This window comes from Eumetopias jubatus, unplaced genomic scaffold, assembly GCF_037043125.1.
Source record: "Eumetopias jubatus isolate StellerSeaLion01/CBP00866 unplaced genomic scaffold, mEumJub1_p1.0 scaffold_7, whole genome shotgun sequence".
In the NCBI taxonomy this organism is placed as follows: domain Eukaryota; kingdom Metazoa; phylum Chordata; class Mammalia; order Carnivora; family Otariidae; genus Eumetopias; species Eumetopias jubatus.
This window is the reverse complement of record NW_028274813.1, coordinates 75,493,815-75,510,728: the sequence shown is the minus strand read 5'-3', so window position 1 is coordinate 75,510,728 and position 16,914 is coordinate 75,493,815. Positions and strand designations below refer to the sequence as shown.

Sequence of the window (16,914 nt, the reverse complement as noted above, 5' to 3'; positions counted from 1 at the left end):
ACTGGAAAGAAGCAGAGTGTTTGTGACTCTCTGTATTTGATGAATTGCAGCATTTCTTCAAGTGTTCTTATCCTTTTGAGGGAAGGGAATCTGTATATAACAGACCAGAATTGCATTTTCTGTCATGAATATGGACTTCACAAAGGTAGGAATTCTTGTCCATGCTGTATCTTCAGTGCCCGGAATGGTAGTTGGCATTCTGGGCGCTCAAAAATATTTACTGAATTAATGAACAAAAGTCATTTCAAAATCATTCAGAGAAGCACTCAGGATGAAATGATATACCTAGTTGTCCAAGAACATATTGATTGGCTGATTATCTTGGATAATCCAAGGATAGGTTCCTCATCATTGGTGGATATTAGTTGGTCAGACTTGGTCCTAGATATAATAGGAGTCAGAAGCATCTTATGTGTAGTTTCAGGGAGAAGGTCCTGATGCACTACCTGTCCTTCCTCCTTCAATATCTCTTCCATTTTCCTGACAGGCTCTCTGAAAGTTCTTCTGTCAGATTCATTGCTTAGTGATAAAGTTTTCTTTTTCCTCCCTAAAACATCTGTTCACTAGTGAGAAGTTGTGGTGTACAGAATAATGGCCCCAAAATATCCATGTGTTAATCCCCGAGCCTGTGAATATATTACTTTATATGGCACAAGGGACTTTGTCAACGTGATTAAGAATTTTGAGATGGGCAAATTATTCCGGATTATCTGGATAATGTAATCATAAGAATCCTACCTTACAAGTGGAAGGCAGGATGGTCAGAGTCAGAGAGGACATGTGATGACAGCTGGCAGAGTTTGGAGTGATGTACTCTGAAGAGGGAGGAAGGGGTCATGAAGTAAAGAATGCAGGCAACCTTGGAAGAGGAAGGTAGTGGATAGTCTCCTAGGTCCTCTAGAAGGAATGCAGCTCTGCTGACACCTCGATTCTAGCTTGGAAGACCCATTTTGGCCTTCTCATCTTCAGAACTGTCAGATCACACATTTGTGTTTTGGTAAGCCACTAAATTCCCAGTAATTTGTTACTGCAGAAACAGAGAATGAACACATATAGAATTAATACGAAGTTCTATTTAGGGCAAAGAACATTCAGTGGGAGCCATAGGTTCTTGATCCTCTATAAACCCTCCTACCAATTGACTTTGTGATAATGAGCTGGTCACCTCATATAGCTCTTTCTATATAAATTATTTCATTGGTATAACATGGAGTCATGGAGTTGTACTAAATCAGAAACAGCCACTGAGCAGTGGACCTCTGATGATTTATTTCTGGTAGTTTTTTTTTATCCTTAAAGAACTGTAATTGTGTCCTAGCTACCCATGCTGCAGTTTGGCTACTGTCCCTTAATTCTTTTTGTGCCCATTATCCTTGTAATTCAATTGTGACCCTCTCTCAATTGCAGACACAGATACTGTCTGGCTGTTTTCAGCAGTTCTATTTTCCTGTTACTCTTTTATCCATTCCAAATGTATTTTGAGAAAGAAAAAAGACTGTTATGTGGGAGAGTTCTTATCTTTGGGGCTCCAATGACTCTCCATCTCTGTCTTTGTCTGTCTGTCTACTAGTGGAGGAGATTATTTGCCTCAGGTCAACACATGTGTTATGTTAGAAATTGTGAATTTTTTGGAAAGTAAGCATAAGTAAAAGATAAAATATTTTTTTTCCATTTGAAACATATACAAGGCTTTCTATTGGCTATTTTAAATTAATAGTTGAGACCTTGTATTTCATTTGATGATAGAGTTCTCTTGTGAAATAATTATGTTGTGTAGTTAAACAATTGCATGATGAGGCTTGGGATCCTATGATAACTCCTGACTGGTACCACAGAATATATGATTAAGGTGAACTTTGGTGGATTATGATAAACTCTCATGACTGCACGAATCATTCTTTTTTTTTTTTGTAAAAAAAACCCCAATGTATTTATTTAATATATTTGTCACAAGGGCTCAACCAGAGACTTAATTTAAAAAACAGAAACAAAACAAAAATGACACCACAGCTTAAGATACAGAGTCCTAGACAGAAATGAAGAGAAAGACTATCTAAGGAGAAAATAAAAAAACACAAAGAGAGAGGCTGGACAGTCAGGGATCTTGGCTGGAGACCTGCTTCGAGTAGGTTTCTTGCAGATACTTCTTAAAGGCTGTGGGGTTTTTCCAGAGCTCGGCAGCATGCGTGTTCAAAGGACTATCAATGTTTGGTTCTCCTAGCAGGCTCTGGATGGACAGCAGGATGGTCCTGACATCATACAGGGCAGACCACTTGTCCTTCAGGATGTCCAGGCAGATATTTCCCTGGGTGTCCACGTTGGGGTGGTAGCAGGGTGTGAGGAACTTCACCGTGGGCGCGTTGTAAGGGTAGCCACTGGGGAACTCCAGCGAGAGCTTATACCTCAGGTCTTCATAAACTGTGCCTGCTGCCCCATGGATGGTCCCCACCCATTTGAAAAGGTTGTCGGATTCAGGGAAGGCAGAGATGCCTTTGTCACCAGACATCATGAGGGTCATCAGCTCCTGCTGTAGCCTCTTGCCCACGGGGCCCCGGGCGGCGCCCCCGCTGGGCTCGGCTCCTTTGCGGGCGGCGGCGACGCTGGCGGCAGCTGGGTCGCGGTTCTGGAAGGCCATCCCGGGCGGTGCGGGGAGAGAGACAGGAACTCGGAGAGCACGACTGCAACTGCTGCACGAGTCATTATTAAGTACCTGTAATTTCTTCCTTCATTCAACCAGTGTGAAGCACTCATTAAATAAGTGGTTGTATTAGTCACCACTGGTGATTGTGATGGAGGTGGGGAATACTCATATGAACTAAGATGATTCCTATACCCAAGAAACTACACATTAATTTGAGAAATGGAAATTTATATAATTGGGAGAGGCAGAGTGAAATCAATGCTAACAGTGCGGAGAGAGTAGAGAGACTGAGGCAGATCTGGAAGCTTTCACAAGGGAGGGAGCATTTGAACTGGGACATGAAATTGGGACAGTAGAGAATAGAATGAGAAATTTTGAAAGCTGAAAGAAGGAAAACGTTTAAAGTCTAATCAAGCAATAGGAATAACAGAACAGAGACTTTGAAAACTGTATGCTATGTATGAGGAATTGTTAGGTGACTCATATGAGTGGCTGAAGTCCTATCCATTCATAAGAAGTCATAGTCAAAAGTATTTGAGGTTGACCTTGTATGCTACTGAAGTAGAATGGAGGGCAGGAGAAAATAAGAAATAGCCATGTGATAGTAGAAGAAAGCAGAAGGGAAACAGGTCCAGAGATGGACCTGTTGTAGCAGTTTTGAATTCATACTGGCATTGGGAACCAGCTGGCCCCTCTAAGTAGAAGTCCAATGTGCATGTGATGAAGATTATTTGGCTGTGGGAGTTGTTAATATGATGACTGTTTTCATGGGCTGGAGACTTCCTTTTGTGAACACCAATACTTGCCTAGGAAATTGTTTTTCATTTTCTTTCTTCCTTTAGGGAAACATGAAATTTAATCCTGGTGTCTGAAGCAAAAGACAGAATGAACCAGTCGATAGTATCAGAGTTTGTGTTCCTGGGACTCACGAATTCATGGGAGATCCAACTTCTCCTTTTTGTTTTCTCCTTTTTGTTCTACTTGGCAAGCATGATGGGAAACCTTGTCATTGTGTTCACTGTAACCTTGGATGCTCATCTACATTCACCTATGTATATCCTCCTGGCTAACCTCTCAGTCATTGATATGTTGTTTTGCTCAATCACAGCCCCTAAAATGATTTGTGATATTTTTAAGAAGCACAAGGCCATCTCTTTTTGTGGATGTGTTATGCAGATCTTCTTTAGCCATGCTGTTGGGGGCACTGAGATGGTGCTGCTTATAGCCATGGCCTTTGACAGATATGTGGCCATATGTAAGCCTCTGCACTACTTGAGCATCATGAGCCCAAAGATGTGTCTATACTTTTTAGTCACTTCTTGGGTCATTGGTCTCATCCATTCATTGGTTCAATTAGGTTTTGTGGTAGATTTGCCTTTTTGTGGCCCTAATGTATTGGATAGTTTTTATTGTGACCTTCCCCAGCTCCTCAGACTTGCCTGCACAAACACCCAAGAACTGGAGTTCATGGTTACTGTCAATAGTGGACTCATTTCTGTGGGCTCCTTTTTCCTGCTGGTCATTTCGTATGTCTTCATTTTGTTTACTGTTTGGAAGCATTCCTCTGGTGGCTCATTCAAGGCTGTCTCCACACTGTCAGCTCATATCACTGTGGTGGTTTTGTTCTTTGGGCCACTGATGTTTTTCTACACATGGCCTTCTCCCACATCACACCTGGATAAATATCTTGCTATTTTTGATGCACTTCTCACTCCTTTTCTGAATCCAGTCATCTACACCTTCAGGAACAAAGAGATGAAAGTGGCAATGAGGAGACTGTGCAGTCGTCTTGTGTGTTACAGGAAGATTTCATGAATGGATGGTATGGGATATGAAATCACAGATTTTCCCTCATGCTGGTTGTAGAAAAGACATTATGCGATTTTAGAAAAATCCTCAACACTTAGGACATGTTATACGCCTAGAAATCTACTATCTATGATATTATGATATCTATTTCACCATTAATTTAGAAGTCATGTTTTTCTTTGATACTTTGTACATCAAAGTGCTAAAAAGTGAATAATATATGTTTTGTAACCTACATGGTTAGGAGAATGCTATCATGTAATTGAGTAAATAAAAAGGTTTTATGTTTTTCCTACATTGGACAGATTATTCTATTGATAGACAAATTATGTATTTATATTATCCTCCATCTACTTACTATTCAAGTTTATATCTTGATTTCAATTCTCTTTGTTGCTATTCTGTTTGCTTCTTATTTCTCCATTTTCTGCATCCTTTGCATCCTTATCAGGTACTCTGGAAATTGTTAACCCTATGTTAGATTTTTAAAAGTTAAAGGTAGAATGAATTGTCAATATCTTTTGTTCTAACTCCTTCTCTTGCACTAGCTATAGCCCAAGAATTGAGGGGTGACATCAATTAGCCCAAGGCACACAGCCAGAAATCACCAGAGATCCAAGTACCAGAAACCATGTTCCTGGTTGCCAGGTTAGTCCCCCTTCACGTTCAAATGATTTTGTATTTGAATTTCTGTGCATGTTCTAGTCTTTCAGCTTTTCTTATGGGTCTGTTTGTACAAAGAGCTCTACATGTCTTATGTGTATTCCTTCTTTCTGGTAAACTGTCATTACATTTAACACTTCCTTATTGTTTCTAAATCTTTTCTTAGTTTCTACCATGACCATACATTTCCTTGTTCAGGTCCTACCAAAGCTGAGTCTTAAACCAAAGCATTAATTATGAAAAACATGTTTAGAATTCATTATTAAGCAGGATTCTTTTGTCTACAGTGGTATCCAGAGATTTTTTTAAATTTTATTTTATTATGTTATGTTAATCGCCATATATTACATCACTAGTTTTTGATGTAGTGTTCCATGATTCATTGTTTGCGTATAACACTCAGTGCTCCATTCAATATGTGCCCTCTTTAATACCCATCACCAGGTTAACCCATCCCCCCACTCCCTCCCCTCTAGAACCCTCAGTTTGTATCTCAGAGTCCATAGTCTCTTATGGTTCATCTCCCCCTCCGATTCCCCCCCCTTCATTTTTCCCTTCCTACTATCTTCTTCTTTTTTTTTTTTTTAACATATAATGTATTATTTGTTTCAGAGGTACAGGTCTGTGAGAGATTTTTGATTAAATTCTATTTTGTAGGCCTGAAGTCCCCCCAAATACTTACAACTAATGATGTTATTTCTTTTGTGGGAAAGAAGTCATTGATTAGCTTTGTACTCTGCTTAAGTGACACTAAGATCATTATATCTCTTCCAGAAAGAGAAATTAAAATATTTCAGCAAATTTTAAAATGAGATATTTAAAGAATATGTATGAAGAGTTTTTTCCATACATTGTGCAGCTTGTTATTTAACAAAATTACTAGACAATGGAACGGAATGCATGCACTAATTGAAGTTTCCTTCATGAGGTAATGAAATAATGATCATTTGTTATCATTTGTGTTCTAGGGGAGGTAATAAGTGAGGTGACTCATATGGTGCTTTTTACAATCTAGGTATTGTTCTCAGGGCTTTACTTTGAATCTTATGGAGTAGATACTCTCACCATTTCCATTTTACACAGGAGAGGTCTGAGGCACGAAGATGTTAAATATTCTGAGTTGTATTAAGTAATCAGACTGGACACAAAGCCTTGTGGTTTGGGTGCAGGATCTGTAATCTTAACTCTTGCACTATAATGTATCTCTGGTAATAAAATATAACAGAATAACTGTTTTACTTGAAAACAACCTTGTGGGCTTCCTCTGGTGACCTCATCACCAACAAAACCCAGTATTTATGGGGTTAGTAAATTTACAATTATTTTTTGTGTATGTAAAACCAACCAGGTACTTTGTCCAAGGCACTCACTACTATCAGGGAAGTTGAAATGCCAGATTTCCCCTGATATACTACAGAGGAAGGAGCATAAAGTCTCAAGATGTTTGAATGGATCTATTATGTGTAACCTACTTAGATAACCCCTAACTCTATCCTTCTGGGAGGGGCTGGGGGGCATGGCATCACCAAGATTGCTTTAACAAAAATGCCAGGAGGAAGGGCTGTGCAACAGCTCAGTGAGAATATATGACAATGATTCTCTCAGTACTTTCCCCAAAGGTACCCTTGACCATGAACTTGCATAATCATACACTAGGAATAAAGGAATATCACAACATTTTGAGGACTATTGGGCACAGAGTCTGAGTTGAAAGGTATACTAAAATCCCTAAATGGTCATTGTGATCCTTTATTTGAAGGGAGGCATGTGGGAGTTAACTATATTCAAAGTCCCAGTCTAGATCTGGTGCGTAGTGGGTCCACCAAATTTCACCCCTCCCACCCTGTGATCATTACACCATTTCCTGGATGTATAATTTGAATACAGTTGTACCAACGACCAATATATTTGGTCACTGGTACAACTGCCACACTGTTTCCTTGCCCTGTGGGTTTGAGGTACTGTAGAGGGGAAGGCACTGACTGTCACATCCATACACTCAGACAGTATTCTATTTTAATTTTTTTATTGTTATGTTAATCACCATACATTACATCATTAGTTTTTGATGTAGTGTTCCATGATTCATTGTTTGTGCACAAAACCCAGTGCTCCACACAGAACGTGCCCTCTCCAATATCCATCACCAGGCCAACCCATCCCCCCACCCCCTCCCCTCTAGAACCCTCAGTCCATTTTCCAGAGTCCATCATCAGACAGTATTTTAAAAAAGTACATTATATTCTGTAGGGATAGTGGTGGCAATAAGATACCCAAACAATATAGGAAGGGTGATCTCCATCCTCTGTCTATTTAATTCACCACTGTGGCCCCTACAAAAGTCAGGCAGATCTTGGAAAATGACAATGGACTATTGTAAACTCAGTTCAGTAGTAACCTCAATTGCAGTTGCTGTACCAAAGGTGGTATTGTTGTTAGAGCAGATTTTTTATTTTTTAAAGATTTTATTTATTTATTTGAGAGAGAGGGAAAGAGCAGGGGGAGTAGGGGGAACAGCAGAAGTAGAGGAGAAGCAGATTCCCCACTGAGTAGGGAGCCCGATGAGGGACTTGATACCAGGACCCTGGGATCATAACCCGAGCTGAAGGTGGACACTTAAGCGACTGCGCCACCCAGGCGCTGTAGAGCAGATTAACACAGCCTTGGGTATATGATATGTGGTCACTGATCTGGTAAATTTTCTTTTCCATCTTTTTCAGAAAGTAGAGTTAGAAACAGAATTTACATGGAATGGACATCAGTATCTATTTATTGTTCTACCCTTTGTCATAGTCTGAAGAGAAATGGATCATCTGGATAGGTTATATATATTTAAGATTGTCTATTATATTAATGACACTACACCATCAAACCAGATAAGGAAGAAATGGCAAGTACATTCATGCTTAGGTCATACATATGTGTTGTCAAGGGAGTGAATAAATTGCATAAAGAATAAGGAAATTGCCATATCATTAAAATTTTAGGATTTCAGAGATATGGATCAAAGACTTAATCATAGGAGAAAACACAGGCAAAAAAAGGTCCTTGACATTGGTCTTGGGAATGATTTCTTGGATAAAACACTAAATGGATGGGCAACAAAAGCTAAAATCAACAATTGGGAAGGTATCAGTCTGAAGAACTTCTACACAAAAGGAAAAGAATCAATAAATTGAGAAGCCAATTTACACAATGGGAGAAAATACATGCAAATTCTATAACTGATAAGGGGTTATTATACAAAATAATAAGAAAGTCAAATAACTCATAGCAAAAAGCAATTAATCCAATTAAAAAAGGATAAAAGCCCCGAATAGACATTTTCCCAAAGAAGACATACAAACGGACAACAGACCCATGAAAAGTTGTTCACCATCACTAATCATCAGGGAAATGCAAATCAAAACCACAATGAGATTCACCTCACACCTGTTAGGATGGCTATTCTTTTTTTTTTAAATTTTTTAATTTAAATTCAATTAACATATAGTGTTTATTAGTTTTAGGGGTAGAATTTAGTGATTCATCAGTTGCATATAACACCCAGATGGCTATTCTAAAAAAGACAAGAAATGAATGCTAGCAAGGATGTGGAGGAAAGGGAACCCTTTTGTACTGTTGGTTGAAATGCAAATTGGTACAGCTGCTAATTTACAGTAAACATTATGAAGTTTGCAAAGAACAATATGGTGGTTCCTCAAAAAACTGAATACAGAATTACAACATGATCTAGCAATTGTACTTCTGGGTATATATTGAAAGGAAATAAAATCAGGATCTTGAAGAGGTTTCTGTACACTCATCTTCACTGCAGCATTATTCACAGTGGCTAAGATACGGAAACAATGTAAATTTCTTTCAATGGATGAATGAGTAAAGAAAATGTGGTATATATACAAACTGGAATATTCAGCCATAAAAGGCAAATCCTGCCATTTGTGATAACATGATAAACCTGGAGGCCATTATGTTAACTGACATAGGTAGGAAAAGACAAATAATGTACAGTATCACTTATATGTGGAGTAATTTAAAAAAAAGAAGCTGATGTTATAGATACAGATAATAGAATGGTGGTTGCCAGGGCTTTAGGGGAGGTAGAAATGGGGAGATGTAGGTCAAAGCGTACGAACTTTCAGTTGTAGGAAGATAAGTTCAGAGGATCTAATGTACAATGTGGTGACTATAGTTAATAATATGGTATTGTGTACTTGAAGGCTGCTAAGAGTAAATCTAAAGAATTTTTATCACAGACAGACAGACACAGACACAGAGACACACAGCCCCAAGAGTTTAGTATATGAGGTTACGGATGTGTTAATTTTCTTGATCTTGACAATCATTACACAGTATATGTGTATATTAGGTCACCGCATTGTAAACCTCAAACATATACAATTTTGTTTGTCAATTACCCTGAATAAAGTTTGAAAGAAACTGTAGGAGTTCAGTGGTCTGGGGAATGTCAGGACATCCTCTTAAAGTAAAGGAAAATTACTGAACTTTGTACCTTCCATCTAATAAGGAAGCACAGTGTCTGGTAGATTTCTCCTGTTTCTGGAGGAAACATATTCTATAACAGGAATAGCACTCAAACTCATGTACTAAAAGATGTGAAAGGTTCTCAGCTTGAGCAGGGTACAGATCCGGAAAAGGTTTTATTTGCTAGCATTTCCAGATTTGATGCAAATAACCCTTGTACCTGGACCATCCTACTTGGCATACCCTAACAGGTGTTAGAAAAATTGGTAGTGAAAAAAGAAAAGCTGTGAAGTTTATAGCAAGCATCAATTGGATAATCACAACACAATTTTTTTATAATTCTGGACCAACCATTTCCTCCAAGGATTACAGTTCAGGCGCAATACAGACACACATGATAACATCGTACCATGGATCCACGTTAAAGAAAAGGAGGTGTTGGCACATGAACACTGGATCTATTGGTCGTATCAAACTGTACCAACCAGAATCTGCTGGTCTAACAGAGGAATGGAAGGGCTTACTGCAGGTGCAGTTGAAGCAGCAGCTTGGGCTTGATATTTTGAGATATATACATATATAGACACAATAAATAATTAATATTTAAACCTTCTCATGGAAAGAACTTCAAGGAATACCTTTAGTTGTATGCTTCCCTTGGAAGGAAAGGATAGCTGTGGAACAAATCTTACCAATTTGTGGCAGGCCTAATTGTTTGGTTTGTTCAGGGACTAAGAAAGAATGAGTTTATACAATTATTGGCATGGAGTTCTAGGGAGAGGTAGGTAGCTGGACCTCTCACAAAAACAGAGAGAATGACAGTATTCATGCCCATGTAAGAGCTTAATTGAGGTTACTCATTGTACATGAATAAGATGACCTGCCCCTGTGCTTGTCAGTCAGCCTCTTTCCGCAGCTGTTTTAGAACTGCTTAAGTGGCATTAAAGCATAGCAGCGGAGTTGATGTCTCTGCATAAAATCAGTTACTTGAATTTCCCATCACTAAGGCTGATTTGCTTACCATTAAATCAAAGCTCCCATTAGTAGGAAGCATAAATTTCCCTAGTATATTATTTGGTTTTACTGTTAGAGTGACTTCTTCTACCTTGGATTCATATATTCCAGCTTTAAAACAGATAGCCATATATATATATATATATACACACGCACCACTGGTTTAAGATATGTACTGCATCAGATAGTATCCTGAAATTGCAAGATGTTCACCCCCCAGTTGATACAAAAACTGAGCCTTCTTCTGTATGTCACTACACTACTCTAGCAAGCCAGTTGTTTCTAGGGTTTGGAGCACAGCTAAGTCCAGTGAATGCAATGGGTGTAAACCCATGGTCACACCTCACTTCCTATCAAAATATGCCCAAATGCAATATTATATATCAAACCATAACCACATATAGGGCAACGAAGGTATTCTATGAATCAATAGATGGTATTGCTGGCAGCACCACTGTGGTGGGAAAGGCAAAGAAGTACCCAAAATTAACAAATAAATAGGTGACAGATAATTTATATTATGTAAACATATATTATAACATATATTACAAAGATATTTATAGTTTATTTATAATGTACATTATATATTTTACATAATATGTATAGCATATATATTTATAACTTATTAGAGTTTTTAATATTTATAATATGTCTATATATAAAATATATGGGATGTATTTATATAGATAGTATCTTTCCCTGTGAAGTGAAATTAGAGAAAGACATAGATAGAAATAGAGATAAATATCCCTATGAAGATAAGCATCTCCTCATTTCATAAAAGAAGGGTTTAACTTTCAGTCAGTCACAAGTGTGAATAGTCCCAGTCCTCTCAGAGTAAGGTAAGATATGGTACCATACAAGGAGCTGACCATTTACTTTTGTATTGGCAGCTGGGGCACCTGCAGCAATGGTAAGCAAATCAGCCCTAGTGATGGGAAATTCAAGTAACTGATTTTATGCAGAGACATCAACTCCGCTGCTATGCTTTAATGCCACTTAAGCAGTTCTAAAACAGCTGCGGAAAGAGGCTGACTGACAAGCACAGGGGCAGGTCATCTTATTCATGTACAATGAGTAACCTCAATTAAGCTCTTACATGGGCATGAATACTGTCATTCTCTCTGTTTTTCTGAGAGGTCCAGCTACCTACCTCTCCCTAGAACTCCATGCCAATAATTGTATAAACTCATTCTTTCTTAGTCCCTGAACAAACCAAACAATTAGGCCTGCCACAAATTGGTAAGATTTGTTCCACAGCTATCCTTTCCTTCCAAGGGAAGCATACAACTAAAGGTATTCCTTGAAGTTCTTTCCATGAGAAGGTTTAAATATTAATTATTTATTGTGTCTATATATGTATATATCTCAAAATATCAAGCCCAAGCTGCTGCTTCAACTGCACCTGCAGTAAGTTCTTCCGTTCCTCTGTTAGACCAGCAGATTCTGGTTGGTACAGTTTGATACGACCAATAGATCCAGTGTTCATGTGCCAACACCTCCTTTTCTTTAACGTGGATCCATGGTACGATGTGATATTTTGTGTTATCATGTGTGTCTGTATTGCGCCTGAACTGTAATCCTTGGAGGAAATGGTTGGTCCAGAATTATAAAAAAATTGTTGTGATTATCCAATTGATGCTTGCTATAAACTTCACAGCTTTTCTTTTTTCACTACCAATTTTTCTAACACCTGTTAGGGTATGCCAAGTAGGATGGTCCAGGTACAAGGGTTATTTGCATCAAATCTGGAAATGCTAGCAAATAAAACCTTTTCCGGATCTGTACCCTGCTCAAGCTGAGAACCTTTCACATCTTTTAGTACATGAGTTTGAGTACTATTCCTGTTATAGAATATGTTTCCTCCAGAAACAGGAGAAATCTACCAGACACTGTGCTTCCTTATTAGTGATGGAAGGTAGAGTTGTTTTATTCACTTTTAAGCTCCATTCACTGGAATGAATTACTATATAGTTAAATCTTTGTATACATCTCTAATTACTCAGTATAATGATTGCATAAAAATGAAGTTGGGTATATATTCTTCTACTATTTAAATTATACTAAAAAATTAAGCACAGTGGCTTTCTTGGAGATGATCAAGATGACCAAAATTAATTTTTTTTGAGTTAATATTTACCTATTTTCAGAGATTAATTCTAATGGGTAATTATCAATATTTAGAAAATTTCCAACAAAATAGCATAAAGATATTAAATAAAAATGTTCTACTTTATTTCCTTCTTCCTCTCTAGTGTCTTATTATGAGTTTTAGATTACTGGTTGCCCTGGTCAAACCAAATAGTTCTCTAGGGGTAAAGTCCCCTGATCCAGGAGCTCCTTCTAAACTGTCATGTTTTTGCAGTATCACTTGGTTATTGTCTTCTTGAGCTGTAATTAGCTTCATTTCTTCTAATGGGTCACTTTGTGTTAGAAAACATAGGAAAATTTCAAACTTCCTGAAGATGCTGTTCCCTTTATACAGGTAAAGTAGAAGAATGGAAAAAAAATTAGCAATGCAAAAAGTGGCTTTAATTTTAGACATGATTTTTTTGTTGGAATTGCTATGAATATGAGTCATATCCTCAAGCACATGAGCGTTATCCTAAAGCAAAGAAGATAGTATCCAGGATAAGGAACTAAATAGTATAGAAGAATAATTGTGAAAAATTTGGTTGACATTTTGGAAAAGGTTAACTGACCTTGACTTTTAGCTGGAATCACATTGTACCTTGGGTAATGTGAAAGACATTAGAAACAGTCAAATGGTTTTGTAATATTTTGTATTCAGCATAGGTTGCAATTAATCAGTCTGTGTTGATTATATAAATGTTTCTCACTCTCTGCCACTTGATCAACAGATGAGAAAGATTGATGACGCAGGAAGATAACACGGATAATTATATTTTTCTCCCCATTAGCTCTTCAAAAGAGATGGGTATAAACTGATCGTCTTCTGTGAAAAGAAGCAAATTTATTAGGCACTTGTCAAGTTTATAAGATGGAAAAGGATTTCATAGACATTTCAATAAAAATAGAAGGCATGGAGACCCAAAACCCCAAAGCCTAATAAACAGTTTACAGTGTAACAGCATTTTAAAATATGATGTGAAAGATTAAAAAACCCATAAAGCTCCTAGGAGATTAAACTAATTTTTCTGGTACCTTAATGGTTTGGAATTAGAGTGTTTTAAATGAATTTTATCTCTAAGTTGTAAGTAGAAAGAAGAAAGGTTTAAAGAAGGTTGAGAAATGAGAATTTTTTTTTGCATGGAAGGGAGAAAAAGATTCTAAGAGGAAAAATAAAAATATTGAGTTTGTTGAATCTTGCAAACAGAAAACTCAGGGGTGACTTTATTTGTTACATTTGTGTACAGAAACAGTTATTTGAAAAGTCCTTTTCAAGATTTATTTTTCCCAGAATGATAAAAAGTAAAAGTAGAGAAGGCAGATTTTACTTGAGTATAAAGAAGGTTTTGTGACAATTTGAGAGGTAAAAATGCAGAAGGTGTGAGTTGAGGGAGATGTTAAACTCACAGTATCTTTATATTGAGGAAATTTATATGGATGATGATTTAGATTAGTACCTTTTTCAAACCTAACAGCTATCTGTAGATCCTTTTCACCTTGATAACTATTATTTAGAACTTCAGTTTCCAATATTTCCTTCATCTATACAGGATTAAATGTCTGGGGATCTGTTTGGAGGATTAATCATTTCCATTCAGATCAAGAAAAAGGATTAATCACAACAGAAGACAAAGAGTTAGACCTTCTCTTTTGCATCATGGATATTTAATTTGTTACAAATCATGTGTCTAATTAATATGTTTAAGAAAAGTTATTTCAAAGCATAGCAAATACATGAGAGAGGGTGATTTCAGAATACCATCATTCAGGAGTTTTTCCCTATGAGTATTTGATAACTTTTAGGTGAATAAACACATCTTTATGTCTCTATTTCTGACTTTTGCTCTGGACTGGGATTTGGAAATGACTCTGTCTCAAGTCACTTTAAAATTGTGAGGACCCAAACTTTTCAAGTTTCTGTATTTCCTGATATTTGAATGGATGTATTTTTATCCTTTTAGTGCTTCTAGTTCCATGTTTATATCTTGTTCTGCTTTAAAGTCACTTTTCCTAAAATTCCGTTCTTACGTAGTTGATGGAGACTGGAGAGCCAAAAGGCAAATGAATCCATGGCTCTATGAGCATAGCTGATAAAGGCTTATTGAGACACTTTCCCAAGAGCCTTAGCACCTAAAAGACGCTTGGAGATATAATACTGAAATATATTTGTGATTACAGGATTTGTCAACAGTGGGTCCAGAAAGTAATGCAAATCATAACCTCATAAACTAACTTTCACTTAATTTAAAGTAAGCTTTAGCCTTCTTTTCTTCATTATTATACATATATTTTCCTAATTTCTTCATCCTTTAAAAATTTTAATTCTTCTTTTTTCCTAACTCTTCTTCACTTCTACAGTCCTTTATTTTCTATCTTCTCTGTTGCTTAAGAACTATGCAGTCTCTTTACCCATCTTCCTTAATTATATAATGGGACATGTTTTTGAATAATCCAAATATATCCTCTTCTTTCAGAAAATATTTATTTCCTGAAATATTTACAAATTCCTATTCTGTAACTGGTGTGGTTGTAAGTTTTGGGATATACTGGACAATAAGACGGATGAAGTTCTTAACTCTTTGGCGGTTGCAGTACGATCAGCAAGGAGAACAAACAAAAAAAATCAATGAATTACATTTGTAGAAAGTACTATAAAGACATACAGTGATTTTTAAAATTTTTATTGTTATGTAAATCACCATACATTACATCATTAGTTCTTGATGTAGTGTTCCATGATTCATTGTTTGTGCATAACACCCAGTGCTCCACGCAGAACGTGCCCTCTTTAATACCCATCACCAGGCTAACCCATCCCCCCACCCCCCTCCCCTCTAGAACCCTCAGTTTGTTCTTCAGAGTCCATCGTCTCTTATGGTTGATCTCCCCCTCCGACTTACTCCCCTTCATTCTTCCCCTCCTGCTATCTTCTTCTTCTTTTTTTTTTCTTAACATATATTGCATTATTTGTTTCAGAGGTACAGAACTGTGATTCAACAGTCTTGCCCAATTCATAGCACTCGCCATAGCACATACCCTCCCCAATGTCTATCACCCAGCCACCCCATCCCTCCCACCCCCCCACAACTCCAGCAACCATCAGTTTGTTTCCTGAGATTAAGAATTCCTCATATCAGTGAGGTCATATGATACATGTCTTTCTCTGATTGACTTAAGGAAATACAGTGATTTTTGAGAGCAAATATATTTAATCCACACAGGATGGTATTGATTTTGATCACTAAAAGATTATGAATATAAAATCTATTATGTGGAAGAAGATAATCATAATGTATTGTTGAAATACTCTGGGAAACAAACTGAGGGTTGCAGAAGAGGGGGGGGATGGGGTAACCGGGTGATGGGTATTAAGGAGGGCATGTGTGGTGATGAGCACTAGGTGTTATATGCAACTAATGAATTGCTGAACACTACATAAAAAACTAATGATGTACTATATGTTGGCTAATTGAACATAATAATAAAAGAAATATCTTTTAGGTATGAAATTTTGATGCTGTGTGCTGGCCAGTGCCATTTTATTTTCTTATTCATTCATTTATCTCAGGTGTTGTACACTATTAAGGACAAGTGAAATAAAGGGAAGTAAAATCAACATTTGCTAAATATTTACACATTGAGTACATGACGAGAAACTTTATCTTTACAACTTACTCAGAGTAATTAGTATTATTCATTGCAATTTCATAGATGGTTCAAGAATTTAATTAACTTGCCCAATATCAACTTAGTGGCTGAACCAGAGTATAACTCTTGGTTTTGTGAATCCAAAATCCATGTTCTTTCCACTATGCTATGTTGCTTCTCTAAATAAAATTAAAATTACAAGGTAATGTGATAAGTCTTTTTATTCTATTTTATTTTTTTATTATGTTCTGTTAATCACCATACATTACATTACTAGTTTTTGATGTAGTGTTCCATGATTCATTGTTTGCTTATAACACACAGTGCTCCATTCAGTACGTGCCCTCTTTAATACCCATCATCAGGCTAACCCATCCCCCCACCCCTCTTTAATACCCATCATCAGGCTAACCCATCCCCCCACCCCCTCCCCTCTAGAACCCTCAGTTTGTTTCTCAGAGTCCATAGTCTCTCATGGTTCATCTCCCCCTCCGATTTCCCCCCCTTCATTTTTCCTTTCCTGC

The 16,914-nt window shown here is 37.2% G+C and overlaps 2 protein-coding genes across 2 annotated transcripts; one reads left to right on the top strand and one right to left on the bottom strand.

The window, feature by feature from the left end:
• Positions 1–2,077: 2,077 nt before the first annotated feature.
• LOC114221379 (ubiquitin-conjugating enzyme E2 C) lies at positions 2,078–2,673 on the bottom strand. Its single transcript, XM_028119498.2, has one exon. It carries the CDS (start codon positions 2,633–2,635, stop codon positions 2,096–2,098), a length of 540 nt encoding a protein of 179 aa, XP_027975299.2. The 5' UTR covers positions 2,636–2,673; the 3' UTR covers positions 2,078–2,095.
• An 853-nt stretch (positions 2,674–3,526) lies between these two features.
• LOC114221389 (olfactory receptor 4F15) lies at positions 3,527–4,456 on the top strand. Its single transcript, XM_028119507.2, has one exon. It carries the CDS (start codon positions 3,527–3,529, stop codon positions 4,454–4,456), a length of 930 nt encoding a protein of 309 aa, XP_027975308.2.
• The last annotated feature ends 12,458 nt before the right edge of the window (positions 4,457–16,914 follow it).

Coding starts and splice junctions, on each gene's coding strand:
- LOC114221389 (XM_028119507.2), top strand. CDS start 3,527: ATGAACCAGTCGATAGTATCAGAGTTTGTGTTCCTGGGACTCACGAAT.
- LOC114221379 (XM_028119498.2), bottom strand. CDS start 2,635: ATGGCCTTCCAGAACCGCGACCCAGCTGCCGCCAGCGTCGCCGCCGCC.